At 46.4% G+C, this 19,876-nt stretch overlaps 1 protein-coding gene and 1 long non-coding RNA gene across 2 annotated transcripts; both read right to left on the bottom strand.

The window, feature by feature from the left end:
* Window positions 1-2,867: 2,867 nt before the first annotated feature.
* LOC120570928 (integrator complex subunit 2 homolog) lies at window positions 2,868-9,497 on the bottom strand. Its single transcript, XM_039819624.1, has 6 exons — window positions 9,481-9,497; window positions 8,603-8,676; window positions 4,351-4,580; window positions 4,100-4,164; window positions 3,861-4,009; window positions 2,868-3,765 (listed from the first exon to the last, which is right to left on the bottom strand). Exons 1-6 carry the CDS (start codon window positions 9,495-9,497, stop codon window positions 3,692-3,694), a joined length of 609 nt encoding a protein of 202 aa, XP_039675558.1. The 3' UTR covers window positions 2,868-3,691.
* A 3,740-nt stretch (window positions 9,498-13,237) lies between these two features.
* Window positions 13,238-19,533, bottom strand: LOC120570812. The gene is made up of 3 exons (XR_005641139.1): window positions 19,473-19,533; window positions 13,665-13,721; window positions 13,238-13,476 (listed from the first exon to the last, which is right to left on the bottom strand). It is a non-coding gene; the product is annotated as an uncharacterized LOC120570812 (long non-coding RNA).
* Between the last annotated feature and the right edge of the window lie 343 nt (window positions 19,534-19,876).

A 19,876-nucleotide genomic window follows, 5' to 3' on the forward strand; every position in this document is an offset into this window, starting at 1 on the left:
GCAACCATGCTACATATCATGAAGCTGTTGCACACCCTCAATCTCAAGCAACATTATTTAAAGTTTTAATTGAGGTAGTTCCATATTAGGCCTATAGTTTAGAAATGTTAAGTACACCTATATCTTCTGCCAGAGGATAAGAGCTCATACTTGGCATGGAGAATAAAGGTAGAGCAGACCATATTCTGTGTGCTTGCCTGGAGAGACTGGTTTCTATTCCTCTCCACAACCTTCATGACAGTCATATTAATATGCTCTGTAATGCAGCCTTGTATAACACAAACCATCTGATTCACCTTGAGTGTCTGCTCTAAATGATAAGACACACTTTCAACACGGGCCTTCCAGCCAAAGGTGCATGTTGTCCATATGAACACCATTGGGCCTATAGGAGCAGAGCCGATGGATTGGTTCATTATTTATGACCTCTGATATCCTCTGACCCAGCTCTATCTCGAGAGTTATCTCAACTTCAGTTTCAAAGGGGGGGGTCAGCTTTTCTTAGACATGAGTAGGGGGGGCACCAAGGAAAAAAGGTTGGGAACCACTGCTCTGACCCATGTCATGACCCTTTTCTCAGCTTGTGAAATGGTTGAATGAGATGTGTGAGTTTTGTCTTTGTGGAGTAGGGCTGAAGTAGAAGTGTGCCAAAAATGCCAAAACACATGTTGTATATGTATACATACCCAAACAAAGCTATATACATCTTACTCTGTGAACAAAAACCTCAGCAAAAATCTGCTTATCCTTTTAATTTCCTGAAAATGCTTCCTAAAACTAGTCCCTTCTTAATTTTGAAAAGGTAGTCTCAGTAAAGGCTACAAAGGTTAGGATGGCTACAAGCTGTAACCACGGTGATTGATATGAGGATCATCTTCTGAATATAATAATTAATATGTTAGGCCTACCGTAAATTGATATTTCAAAAAAGTAAATTATTTAAAACAACTAATAATGCAGTGTGATTTTAAATCAAACTAAGTCCCACACATAAATATACTCATGTTTTTCCCCTTTAGTCTTTGCTATTAATATTCATCAACTGCAAAATTAGAAAATTGCCTTTTTAAATAACTATGCATGGAAAATAAAATAAAAAATGCTTCTCTTTGTATATAGTTTATTGTTTTTCACAACAGTACAATTCAAAACAAATGGAAATTAGTCAAACAAGCCATTAGGCTGTATTTCTAAACACTCAACTGTAGGTTTTTTATACAGTATATATAAGGCAAATCAAAGTGCTAAATATAAAACACCATTTTCTTTTCATTATTAGTATTTTATTGTGTAAATTCTCACGTACAACGTGGAACATTCTTTCACAGACGAGGTTTGGAATTTCCACGTCACTTCCGCGGATTCGTTTAAACGTAGACAAATAAATGAAACTGTATTTTAATATAACTATCTTTATTGTTTAACTCCTCAAATACAACATTAGAAAAAAACATTAATATTACGAATATTATATATTTGTATCTTCGTATCCGCTGAGCGGGACGTACTACGTCACTTCCGGAGTTTTCCGCGGATTCGTTTAAACGTTATTATGGTTCATAACTTACTGGAACAAAACTGAGCAACGTGTTGTTGCTGGTGACACAACCACTGACTGTACATATGTATATTGAAGCGATCCTGACGTTAAAGACCCGCTGATCGCTGCCAGATTCTTTGAAATGAATGGCCGCATTGCATTGGGGGATATCGGCTTTGAATGCGTCCTGCTAGGATCATATCGTAATGTTCTGTATTACAGCATATACTGTAATATTTCACCGGTAATAAGACCGAAATAATATTATTAAAATAAAGAAATTAATACCATGATAACATCTAAATAAATGTTGATAGATGTAGCGTTATAGTTTAAAAAATATAAATCAACAAAAAAGCCACCCAGCTTCCCTGGCCGAAATAGACCGAAATAATAACATTAAAATAAATACATATAAACCATGATAATATCTCGTGAATAATGTTGATTAAAACAGTGGTTATTGGGCTAAAAATACCAATAATAACTGTCATAGATTTCGAGTTAAGGGGCGGGGGGCGTGTTTTTTTCTTTCGTCGATATCCGACGGTGAGGGAATAACATGAATGTCTATCTGACGGACCCCCTCGTCGAAAAATAACGTCAAGGGTACCCCTATTTCGTTGAAACTTGACGCCAGGGTCCTTGACCATGCGTCATACATTTGACGAGTAGGGAGTGAGACTGTGTTGATCATAGAGCCTCACATATTCAATCACTGCAGTCAAGACAAATCTACGGCAGACAAAACGTGTTCAGCCGCTACAGTGCTCTGCATGGTGCTTTGCATGGTGCTCTGCATGGTGCTACCTTGTATCAGCATATTATAAAATGTTATTTTAGACATTTATTTACTATTTCATTCACATATTACCCTACTTTTGTGAACCCAATACTTTTATAAACTATTTCAAGCACGAAAACAATTGAGTGTAGGTATGTTTTCACAAGAGATTTGAGAAATAGTTCCACATTGAGGCCGCGTTATCTCTTTATACATTGCTATGGCAAAATTAGTACATCATTGTACAGAAAGCCGAGTTTGTTCTGAACATTTTGATATGAAACATATGGGGATCAGGTTATATGAAAATACCCTTACAATGAGAATTTAAGAAGATATCTAAATATGCCGTTAGACCTCAAAGGGTTAAACCGGACTTCTCAGTTCACTCGACAGGTATTAATGTCCTCTGTTGTTACTTGTGTTCTGTTGTGGTCTGGTTGTTGTTTTTAGAGTATTTATTCTGTTTAAATTGTACTCTCGACATTACTGAAAATGAGGGCAGGCCTTCAATGATTCCTAAAGATTTAAATAAAGGCTGAGTGAATAAAAATAAAGTTTATTAAAGTTTATTTATTATCACACGTGCCACATGGTTTACATTTGTCAAAACTGCTCACAATTGCCCTGTGATGAAAATAATTTTCTGTAATGATGGGCTTACCACACACTACTAGAAGAAACAAGTATGAGTTTGATGCTGCATCATACGAACACAAGTACACTCCTGTTCCTTGTATTTCACACTTTAATACTTTTTTATATTAGATGGAATATTAACACACATAAAAATGCAGACAATGGTCAACAATCACCACAGTGTGCAGCAGAGTTTCCACAAAATACATTTCTTACAGTTTAAAGCTATCAAATACAAATTAACTGCAATATGGATATTAAATGTTTTTGAATATATTAGACATAAGATTAGACATTTTTTCTTGTGGCCAATCACTGCATATGGCTCATATGGTTCTGTGTCACTGTTAACAGCAGTTACTAAAAGTTATATGTATGCTTGTCAAAATAATATACATCAAGTTTGTCTGTAGCACATACATACACATACACATATACACACATGCATACATATTTACATACATATATGCACACATGTAGGCTACATATAGGCTAAATATACATACACATACTGTAACATACCCCCTTTTGTCCTTTATTTTGTATTGCACAATTGTTTAACCTCTATAGGGGTTTTACAAAGTTCATTTGATAGTACCTTTATCCGAAGCTGTCAAGCCTTAAGGCAATCATGAATTTTGGATATTTACTGACAACAAATTCCCTTTTCATATTAGTCATCACTGTCATCATCTGATGGAAATTCAGCACGGATGCTATTGCTTGCTTTAGAGTAGCCATGACAACAGTACCAGGCAGGATGCAGTGACGAGACTGATTTTGTGGCTTACTCCACCCGAAGCTGTAAATGTGGAGAACGAAACAAAACATTAGTTTAATGGACAGTTGTGTACCTTTTTAAATTATTTTGATCAAGTAGCACTTAATATTGCTTACATATGCCATTCACGGTGATAGAGCTGCTTTCAATGTCGAAGCCACTGACGCTTGAAGCTGCGTTGATCAAAGTGCTTCCAATCTGAGTGTTATTAGGGGCAATCGTGCTTACAAAGCTAAGGTCCATGGTGTTGATGACTGATCCACTTCTGCAGAAAGAGAAACACATAATATAGTTTGAAATATCAGATTAAGTCCAGTATTCTTAAATTATATTACCTGAACATAAATTAAATTACCTGAATGACACCACTGTCAAGGACCTGAAGGATGATGAGTATGTCCTTTGGAAGAAAGGTTCAAGCTGCAGAAACAAAAGAAGTTGTTTTTAAATGTCTCTGCCATCGATTCTTTCTGGAAATTTGAACAAATGACGTTTTTATATGTAGACTGTCAAGGGATTGTTCAGTTCTTTGGTGAGTGCTTGAGCTCTCTGATAAAGTAATTCAATAGGTGTACAAGAATATTTCGTTCTGAGGGTGAGACTTACCTGTTCCTTTATCAATGCAGCTCGATTTTGAAAGGCTGATGATGATGGATTCAGCAAGTCGTTTGTAAAAGTGTCTTTAACAGATCTGAAAGACAGACTAGATGTTGTGAGTGCTACAGTTGTAGGTGCGGCAGTTGTAGTTGAAACTGGACCTGCTGTGGTTGATGCTGGGGCAGCTGTTGTAGGTGCGGATGCAGCTGTGGTTGATGCTGGGGCAGCTGTGGTTGATGCTGGGGCAGCTGTTGTTGATGCGGGTGCAGCTGTGGTTGATGCTGGGGCAGCTGTTGATGATGCTGGGGCAGCTGTGGTTGATGCAGGTGCAGCTGTGGTTGATGCAGGTGCAGCTGTGGTTGATGCTGGGGCAGCTGTGGTTGTTTTTGGGGCAGTTGTTACTCCTGGGGCCGCTGTGGTTACTCCTGGGGCCGCTGTGGTTACTGGTGGGGCAGCTGTGGTTGATACTGGGGCAGCTGTGGTTACTCCTGGGGCAGCTGTGGTTACTGCAGGGGCTGCTGTCGTTACTCCTGGTGCAGCTGTGGTTGATGCTGGGGCAGCTGTTGTTACTCCTGGGGCAGCTGTGGTTACTCCTGGGGCAGCTGTGCTTGATGCTGGGGCAGCTGTGGTTACTCCTGGGGCAGCTGTGGTTGATAATGGGGCAGCTGTTGTTACTCCTGGGGCAGCTGTGGTTGATGCTGGGGCAGCTGTCGTTACTCCTGGGGCAGCTGTGGTTGATGCTGGGGCAGCTGTTGTTACTGATGGGGTTGCTGTCGTTACTCCTGGGGCAGCTGTGGTTGATGCTGGGGCAGCTGATGTTACTCCTGGAGCAGTTGTGGTTACTCCTGGGGCAGCTGTGGTTACTCCTGGGGCAGCTGTGGTTGATGCTGGGGCAGCTGTTGTTACTGATGGTGCAGCTGTGGTTACTGCTGGGGCTGCTGTCGTTACTCCTGGGGCAGCTGTTGTTACTGATGGTGCAGCTGTGGTTACTGCTGGGGCTGCTGTCGTTACTCCTGGGGCAGCTGTGGTTGATGCTGGGGAAGCTGTTGTTACTGATGGTGCAGATGTGGTTACTGCTGGGGCTGCTGTCGTTACTCCTGGGGCAGCTGTGGTTGATGCTGGGGCAGCTGTTGTTACTCCTGGGGCAGCTGTGGTTGATGCTGGGGCAGCTGTTGTTACTCCTGGGGCAGCTGTGGTTGATGCTGGGGCAGCTGTTGTTACTGCTGGGGCAGCTGTGGTTGATGCTGGGGCAGCTGTTGTTACTGCTGGGGCCGCTGTGGTTGATGCTGGGGCAGCTGTTGTTACTCCTGGAGCAGGTGTGGTTACTCCTGGGGCAGCTGTGGTTACTCCTGGGGCAGCTGTGGTTGATGCTGGGGCAGCTGTTGTTACTCCTGGGGCCACTGTGGTTACTGCTGGAGCAGCTGTCGTTGATGCTAGGGCAGCTGTTGTTACTGATGGGGCAGGTGTGGTTACTCCTGGGGCAGCTGTGGTTGATGCTGGGGCAGCTGTTGTTACTGATGGGGCAGCTGTTACTCCTGGGGCAGCTGTGGTTGATGCTGGGGCAGCTGTTGTTACTCCTGGGGCAGCTGTGGTTGATGCTGGGGCAGCTGTGGTTGATGCTGGGGCAGCTGTCGTTACTCCTGGGGCAGCTGTGGTTGATGCTGGGGCAGCTGTTGTTACTCCTGGGGCAGCTGTGGTTGATGCGGGGGCAGCTGTGGTTACTGCTGGGGCTGCTGTCGTTACTCCTGGGGCAGCTGTGGTTGATGCTGGGGCAGCTGTTGTTACTCCTGGGGCAGCTGTGGTTGATGCTTGGGCAGCTGTTGTTACTCCTGGGGCAGCTGTGGTCGATGCTGGGGCAGCTGTTGTTACTGATGGTGCAGATGTGGTTACTGCTGGGGCTGCTGTCGTTACTCCTGGGGCAGCTGTGGTTGATGCTGGGGCAGCTGTTGTTACTCCTGGGGCAGCTGTGGTTGATGCTGGGGCAGCTGTTGTTACTCCTGGGGCAGCTGTGGTTACTCCTGGGGCAGCTGTGCTTGATGCTGGGGCAACTGATGTTACTGATGGGGCAGCTGTTGTTACTGCTGGGGCTGCTGTCGTTACTCCTGGGGCAGCTGTGGTTGATGCTGGGGCAGCTGTTGTTACTGATGGTGCAGCTGTGGTTACTGCTGGGGCTGCTGTCGTTACTTCTGGGGCAGCTGTTGTTGATGCTGGGGCAGCTGTTGTTACTCCTGGGGCAGCTGTGGTTACTCCTGGGGCAGCTGAGCTTGATGCTGGGGCAACTGATGTTTCTGATGTGGAAGCTGTTGTTACTGCTGGGGCTGCTGTCGTTACTCCTGGGGCAGGTGTGGTTACTCCTGGGGCAGCTGTGGTTGATGCTGGGGCAGCTGTTGTTACTGATGGGGCAGCTGTTGTTACTCCCGGGGCAGCTGTGGTTGATACTGGGGCAGCTGTTGTTACTGATGGGGCAACTGTTGTTACTCCTGGGGCAGCTGTGGTTGATGCTGGGGCAGCTGTTGTTACTCCTGGGGCAGCTGTTGTTACTGCTGGGGCCGTTGTGCTTGATGGTGGGGCAGCTGTGGTTACTCCTGGGGAAGCTGTGGTTGATGCTGGGGCTGCTGTCGTTACTCCTGGGGCAGCTGTGGTTGATGCTGGGGCAGCTGTTGTTACTGATGGGGCAGCAGTTGTTACTCCTGGGACAGCTGTGGTTGATGCGGGGGCAGCTGTGGTTACTGCTGGGGCTGCTGTCGTTACTCCTGGGGCAGCTGTGGTTGATGCTGGGGCAGCTGTTGTTACTCCTGGGGCAGCTGTGGTTGATGCTTGGGCAGCTGTTGTTTCTCCTGGGGCAGCTGTGGTCGATGCTGGGGCAGCTGTTGTTACTGCTGGGGTTGCTGTCGTTACTCCTGGGGCAGCTGTGGTTGATGCTGGGGCAGCTGTTGTTACTGATGGTGCAGATGTGGTTACTGATGGGGCTGCTGTCGTTACTCCTGGGGCAGCTGTGGTTGATGCTGGGGCAGCTGTTGTTACTCCTGGGGCAGCTGTGGTTGATGCTGGGGCAGCTGTTGTTACTCCTGGGGCAGCTGTGGTTACTCCTGGGGCAGCTGTGCTTGATGCTGGGGCAACTGATGTTACTGATGGGGCAGCTGTTGTTACTGCTGGGGCTGCTGTCGTTACTCCTGGGGCAGCTGTGGTTGATGCTGGGGCAGCTGTTGTTACTGATGGGGCAGCTGTTGTTACTGAAGGGGCAGCTGTTGTTACTCCTGGGGCAGCTGTTGTTACTGATGGGGCAGCTGTGGATGATGCTGGGGCAGCTGTAGTTACTGCTGGGGAATCTGTGGTTACTCCTGGGGCAGCTGTGGTTGATGCTGGGGCAGCTGTTGTTACTCCTGGGGCAGCTGTGGTTGATGCTGGGGCAGTTGTCGTTACTGCTGGGGCTGCTGTCGTTACTCCTGGGGCCGCTGTGGTTACTGCTGGGGTTGCTGTGGTTACTCCTGGGGCAGCTGTGGTTGATGCTGGGGCTGCTGTCGTTACTCCTGGGGCAGCTGTGGTTACTCCTGGGGCAGCTGTGCTTGATGCTGGGGTAACTGATGTTACTGATGGGGCAGCTGTTGTTACTGCTGGGGCTGCTGTCGTTACTCCTGGGGCAGCTGTGGTTGATGCTGGGGCAGCTGTTGTTACCCTGGGGCAGCTGTGGTTGATGCGGGGCAGCTGTGGTTACTGCTGGGGCTGCTGTCGTTACTCCTGGGGCAGCTGTGGTTGATGGTGGGGCAGCTGTTGTTACTCCTGGGGCAGCTGTGGTTGATGCTTGGGCAGCTGTTGTTACTCCTGGGGCAGCTGTGGTTGATGCTGGGGCAGCTGTTGTTACTGATGGGGTTGCTGTCGTTACTCCTGGGGCAGCTGTGGTTGATGCTGGGGCAGCTGTGGTTACTCCTGGGGAAGCTGTGCTTGATGCTGGGGCAACTGATGTTACTGATGGGGCAGCTGTTGTTACTGCTGGGGCTGCTGTCGTTACTCCTGGGGCAGCTGTGGTTGATGCTGGGGCAGCTGTTGTTACTGATGGGGCAGCTGTTGTTACTGATGGGGCAGCTGTTGTTACTCCTGGGGCAGCTGTTGTTACTGATGGGGCAGCTGTGGTTGATGCTGGGGCAGCTGTAGTTACTGCTGGGGAAGCTGTGGTTACTCCTGGGGCAGCTGTGGTTGATGCTGGGGCAGCTGTTGCTACTCCTGGGGCAGCTGTGGTTGATGCTGGGGCAGTTGTCGTTACTGCTGGGGCTGCTGTCGTTACTCCTGGGGCCGCTGTGGTTACTGCTGGGGTAGCTGTGGTTACTCCTGGGGCAGCTGTGGTTGATGCTGGGGCAGTTGTCGTTACTGCTGGGGCAGCTGTGGTTACTCCGCGCTGTGGTTACTCCTGGGGCAGCTGTGGTTGATGCTGGGGCAGCTGTTGTTACTGATGGGTCAGCTGTTGTTACTGATGGGGCAGCTGTGGTTGATGCTGGGGCAGCTGTTGTTACTGCTGGGGCAACTGTTGTACACCTGGGGCAGCTGTGGTTGATGCTGGGGCAGCTGTTGTTACTCCTGGGGCAGCTGTGGTTGATGCGGGGGCAGCTGTGGTTACTGCTGGGGCTGCTGTTGTTACTCCTGGGGCAGCTGTGGTTGATGGTGGGGCAGCTGTTGTTACTCCTGGGGCAGCTGTGGTTGATGCTGGGGCAGCTGTTGTTACTCCTGGGGCAGCTGTGGTTGATGCTGGGGCAGCTGTTGTTACTGCTGGGGTTGCTGTCGTTACTCCTGGGGCAGCTGTGGTTGATGCTGGGGCAGCTGTGGTTACTCCTGGGGAAGCTGTGCTTGATGCTGGGGCAACTGATGTTACTGATGGGGCAGCTGTTGTTACTGCTGGGGCTGCTGTCGTTACTCCTGGGGCAGCTGTGGTTGATGCTGGGGCAGCTGTTGTTACTGCTGGGGCAGCTGTTGTTACTGCTGGGGCAGCTGTTGTTACTCCTGGGGCAGCTGTTGTTACTGATGGGGCAGCTGTGGTTGATGCTGGGGCAGCTGTAGTTACTGCTGGGGAAGCTGTGGTTACCCTGGGGCAGCTGTGGTTGATGCTGGGGCAGCTGTTGCTACTCCTGGGGCAGCTGTGGTTGATGCTGGGGCAGTTGTCGCATTGCGGGGCTACTGTCGCTATCTGGGGCAACTGTGGTTGATGCTTGGGCAGCTGTTGTTACCCTGGGGCAGCTGTGGTTGATGCGGGCAGTGTTGTTACTGATGGGGTTGCTGTCGTTACTCCTGGGGCAGCTGTGGTTGATGCTGGGGCAGCTGTGGTTACCCTGGGGAAGCTGTGCTTGATGTGGGGGACTGATGTTACTGATGGGGCAGCTGTTGTTACTGCTGGGGCTGCTGTCGTTTACTCCTGGGGCAGCTGTTGTTTGATGCTGGGGCAGCTGTTGTTACTGATGGGGCAGCTGTTGTTACTGATGGGGCAGCTGTTGTTACTCCTGGGGCAGCTGTTGTTACTGATGGGGCAGCTGTGGTTGATGCTGGGGCAGCTGTAGTTACTGCTGGGGAAGCTGTGGTTACTCCTGGGGCAGCTGTGGTTGATGCTGGGGCAGCTGTTGCTACTCCTGGGGCAGCTGTGGTTGATGCTGGGGCAGTTGTCGTTACTGCTGGGGCTACCGTCACTTCTGGGGCAACTGTGGTTGATGCTTGGGCAGCTGTTGTTACTCCTGGGGCAGCTGTGGTTGATGCTGGGGCAGCTGTTGTTACTGATGGGGTTGCTGTCGTTACTCCTGGGGCAGCTGTGGTTGATGCTGGGGCAGCTGTGGTTACTCCTGGGGAAGCTGTGCTTGATGCTGGGGCAACTGATGTTACTGATGGGGCAGCTGTTGTTACTGCTGGGGCTGCTGTTGTTACTCCTGGGGCAGCTGTGGTTGATGCTGGGGCAGCTGTTGTTACTGATGGGGCAGCTGTTGTTACGATGGGGCAGCTGTTGTTACTCCTGGGGCAGCTGTTGTTACTGATGGGGCAGCTGTGGTTGATGCTGGGGCAGCTGTAGTTACTGCTGGGGAAGCTGTGGTAACTCCTGGGGCAGCTGTGGTTGATGCTGGGGCAGCTGTTGCTACTCCTGGGGCAGCTGTGGTTGATGCTGGGGCAGTTGTGTTACTGCTGGGGCTACTGTCGTCTACTCCTGCGGCGCTGTGGTTACTGCTGGGGTAGCTGTGGTTACTCCTGGGGCAGCTGTGGTTGATGTTGGGGCAGTTGTCGTTATTGCTGGGGCAGCTGTGGTTACTCCTGGGGCCGCTGTGGTTGATGCTGGGGCAGCTGTTGCTACTCCTGGGGCAGCTGTGGTTGATGCTGGGGCAGTTGTCGTTACTGCTGGGGCTACTGTCGTTACCCTGGGGCAACTGTGGTTGATGCTGTGTTGTTCCTGGGGCAGCTGTGGTTGATGCTGGGGCAGCTGTTGTTACTGATGGGGTTGCTGTCGTAATTCTGGGGCAGCTGTGGTTGATGCTGGGGCAGCTGTGGTTACTCCTGGGGAAGCTGTGCTTGATGCTGGGGCAACTGATGTTACTGATGGGGCAGCTGTTGTTACTGCTGGGGCCTGCTGTCGTTCTCCTGGGGCAGCTGTGGTTGATGCTGGGGCAGCTGTTGTTACTGATGGGGCAGCTGTTGTTACTGATGGGGCAGCTGTTGTTACTCCTGGGGCAGCTGTTGTTACTGATGGGGCAGCTGTGGTTGATGCTGGGGCAGCTGTAGTTACTGCTGGGGCAGCTGTGGTTACTTACTGGGGCAGCTGTGGTTGATGCTGGGGCAGCTGTTGCTACCCTGGGGCAGCTGTGGTTGATGCTGGGGCAGTTTGTCGTTACTGCTGGGGCTACTGTCGTTAACTCCTGGGGCGCTGGCTTGCTGGGGTAGTGGTGGTTACTCCTGGGGCAGCTGTGGTTGATGCTGGGGCAGTTGGTCGTTACTGCTGGGGCAGCTGTGGTTACTCCTGGGGCGTTGGTTACTCCTGGGGCAGCTGTGGTTGATGCTGGGGCAGCTGTTGTTACTGATGGGTCAGCTGTTGTTACTGATGGGGCAGCTGTGGTTGATGCTGGGGCAGCTGTTGTTACTGCTGGGGCAACTGTTGTTACTCCTGGGGCAGCTGTGGTTGATGCTGGGGCAGTTGTTGTTACTCCTGGGGCAGCTGTGGTTGATGCTGGGGCAGCTGTTGTTACTGATGGGGCAGCTCTGGTTGATGCTGGGGCAGCTGTAGTTACTGCTGGGGAAGTTGTGGTTGATGCTGGGGCAGTTGTGCGTTACTGCTGGGGCTGCTGTCGTTACTCCTGGGGCCGTGTGGTTACTGCTGGGGTAGCTGTTGTTACTCCTGGGGCAGCTGTGGTTGATGCTGGGGTTGCTGTCGTTACTCCTGGGGCGGGTTACAGTTACTCGCTGGGGCAGCTTGTTTTCCGGGGGAGCGTGTGGTTGATGCTGGGGCAGTTGTCGTTACTGCTGGGGCTGCTGTCGTTACTCCTGGGGCCGCTGTGGTTACTGCTGGGGTAGCTGTGGTTACTCCTGGGGCAGCTGTGGTTGATGCTGGGGCAGTTGTCGTTACTGCTGGGGCTGCTGTCGTTACTCCTGGGGCCGCTGTGGTTACTCCTGGGGCAGCTGTGGTTGATGCTGGGGCAGCTGTTGTTACTGATGGGTCAGCTGTTGTTACTGATGGGGCAGCTGTGGTTGATGCTGGGGCAGCTGTTGTTACTGCTGGGGCAACTGTTGTTACTCCTGGGGCAGCTGTGGTTGATGCTGGGGCAGCTGTTGTTACTCCTGGGGCAGCTGTTGTTACTCCTGGGGCAGCTGTTGTTACTGATGGGGCAGCTGTGGTTGATGCTGGGGCAGCTGTAGTTACTGCTGGGGAAGCTGTGGTTGATGCTGGGGCAGTTGTCGTTACTGCTGGGGCTGCTGTCGTTACTCCTGGGGCCGCTGTGGTTACTGCTGGGGTAGCTGTTGTTACTCCTGGGGCAGCTGTGGTTGATGCTGGGGTTGCTGTCGTTACTCCTGGGGCCGCTGTAGTTACTGCTGGGGCAGCTGTGGTTACTCCTGGGGCAGCTGTGGTTGATGCTGGGGCAGTTGTCGTTACTGCTGGGGCTGCTGTCGTTACTCCTGGGGCCGCTGTGGTTACTGCTGGGGTAGCTGTGGTTACTCCTGGGGCAGCTGTGGTTGATGCTGGGGCAGCTGTTGTTACTGATGGGTCAGCTGTTGTTACTGATGGGGCAGCCGTGGTTGATGCTGGGGCAGCTGTTGTTACTGCTGGGGCAACTGTTGTTACTCCTGGGGCCGCTGTGGTTACTCCTGGGGCAGCTGTGGTTGATGCTGGGGCAGCTGTTGTTACTGATGGGTCAGCTGTTGTTACTGATGGGGCAGCTGTGGTTGATGCTGGGGCAGCTGTTGTTACTGCTGGGGCAACTGTTGTTACTCCTGGGGCAGCTGTGGTTGATGCTGGGGCAGCTGTTGTTACTCCTGGGGCAGGTGTGGTTAATGCTGGGGCAGCTGTTGTTACTGATGGGGCAGCTGTTGTTACTCCTGGGGCAGCTGTTGTTACTGATGGGGCAGCTGTGGTTGATGCTGGGGCAGCTGTAGTTACTGCTGGGGCAGCTGTGGTTGATGCTGGGGCAGTTGTCGTTACTGCTGGGGCTGCTGTCGTTACTCCTGGGGCCGCTGTGGTTACTGCTGGGGTAGCTGTGGTTACTCCTGGGGCAGCTGTGGTTGATGCTGGGGCAGCTGTTGTTACTCCTGGGGCAGCTGTGGTTGATGCTGGGGCAGTTGTCGTTACTGCTGGGGCTGCTGTCGTTACTCCTGGGGCCGCTGTGGTTACTGCTGGGGTAGCTGTGGTTACTCCTGGGGCAGCTGTGGTTGATGCTGGGGCAGTTGTCGTTACTGCTGGGGTTGCTGTCGTTACTCCTGGGGCAGCTGTGGTTGATGCAGGGGCAGCTGTTGTTACTCCTGGGGCAGCTGTGGTTGATGCTGGGGTTGCTGTCGTTACTCCTGGGGCCGCTGTAGTTACTGCTGGGGCAGCTGTGGTAACTGCTGGGGCTGCTGTGGTTACTGCGGGTGCAGTTGTGGTTATAGCTGGGGCAGCTGTTGTGATGGCCTGTACGTTGCCAGAGCCTGTTTTGAGTAGAAATTGTTTGATCAGGTGCACATTTAGTTCAACATTTCAAACTCATTTGACAAGTGCATTGTCTGATGGTCTTCAACGTCATGGTCGACCAGTATAACTTTCAGATTTTGAATCCACATTTTAGACTTCTGTTTACAGCACAACATTTATTTCCAATTAATAACTTAGAACTTACCAACACACAGAAGAAGTAGGACGCAGATCTTTATCATCATTTTGGGAAGGCGCTTTACTGGTGAAGAAATATAATGATTTAATTTAGTTAGATTCAGTTAAGTAATGAGAACATAATAGCTGAATTTATCAACTAAAATCTGTATTTAAACTACTACATCCTGATATTTAGGCAATATAGTAAATTGTTGAACAATCAAAATTAAGTAAGTCACTTATTTCATATGTTAAAATTAATTCATTAAATTTCTTTACATTACAGTTTTTTTCAATGGATTTTGTACATTGCTCCAAACTCAGGTAACAGCTCTCAAAACATCATCATTTGTACACTTTGTAATTGTCCTAAACAGTTAGTAAATTATCCTTCATTTATTAGACAAACAGTCAGTGCTTCCATATCAAGTACAGGATATGTGCTGTCACACTGTGCACGCAAAACAAATTCCATTAAAGCTGCAAGCAGTGATGGACCAGCCCTCGCGCCTCTGTGTGTAAGTGTCCTCAGGCCTGGACCCTTGTCAATCATGAGAAATTTCGGGCAGATACGACAACGTACACTCAAGTTACAACAACTTCTTTGTTCATCGCTAAACACTCAAAATGGCCGCCACGCCACGCCCACACCGTCTGACGAAAAGTTTTTCTTTTAATAACTTTTCATCTTTAAGGTGTTGGGATGGTACAGACCAAGTTTGAAGTCCATCGGATGAAATCTCTAGGCGGAGTTCATTAAAGTATAGCACCTTGACTTTTAGGCCTACTTCCTGTTGCCACTAGTGGGCGCTATGACTTTAAGTAAATATCGGCCTTAATTTGTCCTCTGGGTTGGACTTTTATGAATCCTGAAAAGTTTCGACCCAGTTGGACAACCTACAGTTGAGTTACACCCACTTCCTGTTTCGGCGGCGAAACGCACAAAATGGCCGCCCCGCCACGGCCACGTCCCATGATGAAAAGTTTTTCTTTTAACAACTTTTCATCTTTAACATCTTAAGATGGCACAGACCGGGTTTGAAGTTGATCGGATGAAATCTCTAGGAGGAGTTCGTTAAAGTACGACATGTGGAAATGGCCAAAATTGCACTAATTTCGAACTTTCAATTCAAAATGGCAGACTTCCTGTTGGGTTTAGGGTATGGCTCTAATGAAGTTTTTTGTACATCTTGACATGATGCATATGTTTACCAAGTTTTGTGATTCTAAAACTCTGGTAACAGCTCTCAAAACAGTTAACACAGTCATTTGTACACTTTGTAATTGTCCTAAACAGTTAGTAAATTATCCTTCATTTATTAGACAAACAGTCAGTGCTTCCATATCAAGTACAGGATATGTGCTGTCACACTGTGCACGTAAAACAAATTCCATTAAAGCTGCAAGCAGCGATGGACCAGCCCTCGCGCCTCTGTGTGTAAGTGTCCTCAGGCCTGGACCCTTGTCAATCATGAGAAATTTCGGGCAGATACGACAACGTACACTCAAGTTACAACAACTTCTTTGTTCATCGCTAAACACTCAAAATGGCCGCCACGCCCACACCGTCTGACGAAAAGTTTTTCTTTTAATAACTTTTCATCTTTAAGGTGTTGGGATGGTACAGACCAAGTTCATCGGATGAAATCTCTAGGCGGAGTTCGTTAAAGTATAGCACCTTGACTTTTAGGCCTACTTCCTGTTGCCACTAGGGGGCGCTATGACTTTAAGTAAATATCGGCCTTTATTTGTCCTCAGGGTTGGACTCTTATGAATCCTGAAAAGTTTCAACCCAGTTGGACAACGTACAGTTGAGTTACACCCACTTCCTGTTTCGGCGGCGAAACGCACAAAATGGCCGCCCCGCCACGGCCACGTCCCATGATGAAAAGTTTTTCTTTTAACAACTTTTCATCTTTAACTTCTTAAGATGGCACAGACCGAGTTTGAAGTTGATCGGATGAAATCTCTAGGAGGAGTTCGTTAAAGTACGACATGTGGAAATGGCCAAAATCGCACTAATTCTGAACATTTAATTCAAAATGGCGGACTTCCTGTTGGGTTTAGGGTATGGCTCTAATGACGTTTTTTGTACATCTTGACATGGTACATATGTGTACCAAGTTTCGTGAGTCTACGTTAAACGCACTGCAGGGGCTAAATTTTCTTAACTTTCTAGGGGGCGCTAGCGAGCCATTTTTGTGCGCCTATTCCCGAAACCCTTAAAATACGTAAATTTGATGCGACCGCCAAATTTGGTGAGTTTTTGAATATATTAAGCCCCTCAAAAAGCCAATTCATTTGACGGGAAAATAATAATAGAAAGAAAGAAAGAAAGAAAGAAAGAAACAAAGAAACAATAATTCCTTCAGTTGTTGGTGCTCGGGCCCTAAATATGACACAATTTCATACGCTCAACCTTAAAAACCTGGAGGACATTATACAACATCTGGAAACCTCCTCCTGTTGCCTTGATATTCTACCAACGGGTGTTTTCAAAAAAGACAATTACAAAATCAGCCTATTATCACCTTAAAAATATATCAAGGGTTAAAGGACTTATGTCTCAGCAGGATCTGGAAAAACTTGTCCATGCTTTTTATTAACGGTGTCTTTACAGGTCTCCCTAAAAAGTCAATCAGACAACTGCAGCTGATTCAGAACGCTGCTGCCCGAGTCCTCACTAAAACCAGGAAAGTGGATCACATCACTCCAGTACTGAAGTCTCTACACTGGCTTCTAGTGCCTAAAATAATTTATTTCAAAATACATTTCTGATCTGCTAATACACTATGACCCACCCAGACCTCTCAGGTCATCTGGGACAGGTCTACTTGTTGTCCCCAGAGTCAGAACTAAACATGGTGAAGCAGCGTTCAGTTTTTATGCTCCACATATTTGGAACAAACTCCCAGAAACCTGCCGGTCCACTGCAACTCTCAGTTCTTTTAAATCTAAGCTAAATACCTATCTTTCTGATGTTGCTTTTCTTTAAATAACCTATTTTTTTAACTTTAATTTCTTATACTGCACTGTAACTTTTATTCTTATACTGCACTATCAATTTTATTCTTGTCTTTTAATGTTTTTAATTTGTTTATTAATGTTTTTAAATTGTTTTTAATTGTTTTCTAACTGCTCTTTAATGTTTTATGTAAAGCACTTTGAATTGCCCCGTTGCTGAAATGTGCTATACAAATAAAGCTACCTTGCCTGCCTTGCCTTCATTTCATACAAATAACAAATCAAAAGCATCATTTTCTCAAAACGCTGTGCACAAAATTCCCTAATGTTATCACAGCTGTTCATACAGCCAACCAAATCTACATATATCAGGAAAAACATTTGCAGCTTTTTCATTGGTCTTCACAAAGATCACAAGCATTTTTGTACCATTTTCAAAACACAACAAACAAAACTGTGAATTGGAAAATAGTCAGTTGCACACCTTATGTCCTCAATTAACCCCAAATTAATATCTGATGAGTTAGTTATCCACTCAACACAGAAAAAGCCAATTTCCTAATTGTTCACCCAGCTGTCTTAATTACAACTTCAAAAGGGGAAGAGAAAAACAACAAAGAAGACGAATGAGGAGAAAAGACATTAAAAACAAGAAGAATGAGTATTGGAAAAGGAAGAGGCGTAAGAGTGAGAGCTGGTTTTTCCCACAATGCATGACTCGTGAAAATATTTGCTGTGATGTTGATGAAATTCTCAGGCAAGATGTAATTGAGAGGCATGATAAATAAATTATTCGATTCAGTGAATGCAGAACATTTTTTATTAAATTTTTTATGTACCTATGTACTTATTTGCATAATATTTTTTTGTGGGGTGACAACTCATTGTTACAGTTTTTTACAGTTGCTAGGACGCATTTCTCAATACTTTGGTCACTCTGTCAAAACTCTTCACACAGTGAGCACCACAGAAGTATATGTGGGCTAAACTGTGTATCATTTATCATTGCTTTGGCACAAAATGCATTCAAAATGCATTCAATGACTACTTTCAAATGACATTCATTCTTTTCTCACTTCAACACAACAACCGCCAAAACTCTATGTACCTACAGGCCAATTTGCACATGCTAACATACTGTTTTCAAAACAATAACATAATAAAAAACTGAAAAAGACATTTCGACAGTACTATTGTAATGAAATATATTTTGAATCGGAAAAATTAAAGGCTATGAAAACAATTGGACAATTGGACCAACCACAGCTGATTCTCATTATGGCTGAACACCTAACACAGGTGTTACTCTTTCAATTTCATTACAAAAGGAGACAACCTCAGAATAGTTTTGTATTGTGACGTAAACATGGACCCAACCAGAGATGGAGAAGTGGCTGAAAGAGGAAGAAGAGTGGCTGGGAGAGGGTGAGGAATTCATATGCGTGGTGGAAGAAGAAGAGGAAGCTCGAGAGCTGTAGTCTCTGGTGAGATTAGAGCAACTGTAATTGATCATGTAATCAATCATGGTCTCTCGATGAGAGAGGCTGGTCAGAGAGTGCAGCCAAATCTGCAATGCTCAACAGTGGCATCTGTTGTTAGAGTTTTCCAGCAAACCAACAGGTAACTCGTATTCTGCATGGCATCTGACTGAGCTGCACATTACAGAAGTAAATGCAGAAGACCGAGTAGGAGACATTCCTATTGTATCTGTATCAGTGGATGGTGTGTATACAAATTATTGTATTTTGGAATTACTCAGTGCAAATAAAAGACATACAATATACTGAAGCGTTCTGCATCATGTCTGATTCATTCCAGTAACATATATTGCAGTGAATTCTAAACAGTAGAGAGGTGTCCTTGTTTTACTTAAGAAAATCTTGTATAATGATACCTGTTGTTAGTGTATTTTAGGTCATTGTTTTGTGGGTGACAAAGTGTGTTTGTTGGCTGTCAACCTTTGCTAGTGTTATGGGAGAATAACAATTGAATGTGAAATGAACTGCTGTGTCGAGCTGAAAGTTGGTTAAGACAACTGTGTTAAGAGTTTTGAAAAAGTGACCTAAGTGTTGAGAAATATATCCTAGCGACTCTAAAAAAAAAACTGTAAACACCTGAACTCCTCATTAAAGAACTTAATGAAAAACATGTATTTTCATTTATTTCTTTGTGTATCTTCAGCTGAATTTGTTATCAAATCAACAGAGAACACACCTTTAGTTTTGACATTAATATTGAATTTGAATGAATGCATTACTAGAATGAAATGCTGTCTTTCATTGTGCAGTGAATACTTAACTGTTTTGCCAACATAAGAGTGTTTAGTTTGCTGTGTTAACTGTTTTGAGAGCTGTTACCTGAGCTTGGAGAAACGTACCAAATCGATTGAGAAAAACTGTAACTATGGCATCTTTGAGACAATAATACCTTGTTAACTGTAAATGCAACCTACCACGTATAAATGTAAGGATCTACAAAAAAGTACTGTCATTGTGTTATCGTAAGCGTCTACATTGTTTCTGGAAGAAAACAACCTTTTTTTCTTCATTAAGTAAACTTTTAAGCTAAAAAAAAAACATCTGTCTAATACCAACATACACAACATAGTTGTAGCTGTAGACACATACAACTAAATAATTAAAGTCTTCAAATTAACAACACTTTTTAAAAATTTTCTCTTTTCCCCCTGAAAAATTAAATTAAACAAGGAGCCGATAAGTGTAACAACAACAATCACATATAATCATTGGTAATGATTATTATGATGACTATTATAATACAAAGATAAATGCAATGTTATTAAAGAATGACAGGAAACACGACTTGCATTAAATGAAATTGGATAAATATTCATCCTTTAAATACTTACAGGTCTGCTGAAGATTTGTCTTGACTGCAGTGATTGAAGCTGTAGTTCCACCTGTTTGTGTTGGCTGATAAATGGCATTCACTGAATACACAATACCTTATATAGCCATTCACACAAAACAGGTAATACGACATCAGGCTCCAAACAACGTCATTTATTTTAAGGTGCAGCCACCCCTGTAATAGCCTATTCATACTTGTTTTGTTTAGGTTCAAAAGTGAACCTGGTGGAGACATTTCCAAAAACATTACCTTTTAAGATACAGCCTTTGATTTTATATTATATATAAGTTATTTGATGTCATTGTAAATATTTGTTAATTTCCCTGATAAGATTGCACCATGCCTTTTCGTCTTTCTGTAGCTTATGTCTTTACTTTTTTATTTGTATGTATTAGAGACTGG

This window comes from Perca fluviatilis, chromosome 13 (genome assembly GCF_010015445.1).
Source record: "Perca fluviatilis chromosome 13, GENO_Pfluv_1.0, whole genome shotgun sequence".
Classification (NCBI taxonomy): domain Eukaryota; kingdom Metazoa; phylum Chordata; class Actinopteri; order Perciformes; family Percidae; genus Perca; species Perca fluviatilis.

Excerpts from the sequence above, each read along its gene's own strand:
- LOC120570928 (XM_039819624.1), bottom strand. Across the intron at positions 4,581-8,602 it reads TAACGACAGCAGCCCCAGCA|CATCAACCACAGCTGCCCCA; the intron begins GTAACGACAACT and ends CAGCTGCCCCAG. Across the intron at positions 4,165-4,350 it reads CTGCATTGATAAAGGAACAG|CTTGAACCTTTCTTCCAAAG; the intron begins GTAAGTCTCACC and ends TTGTTTCTGCAG.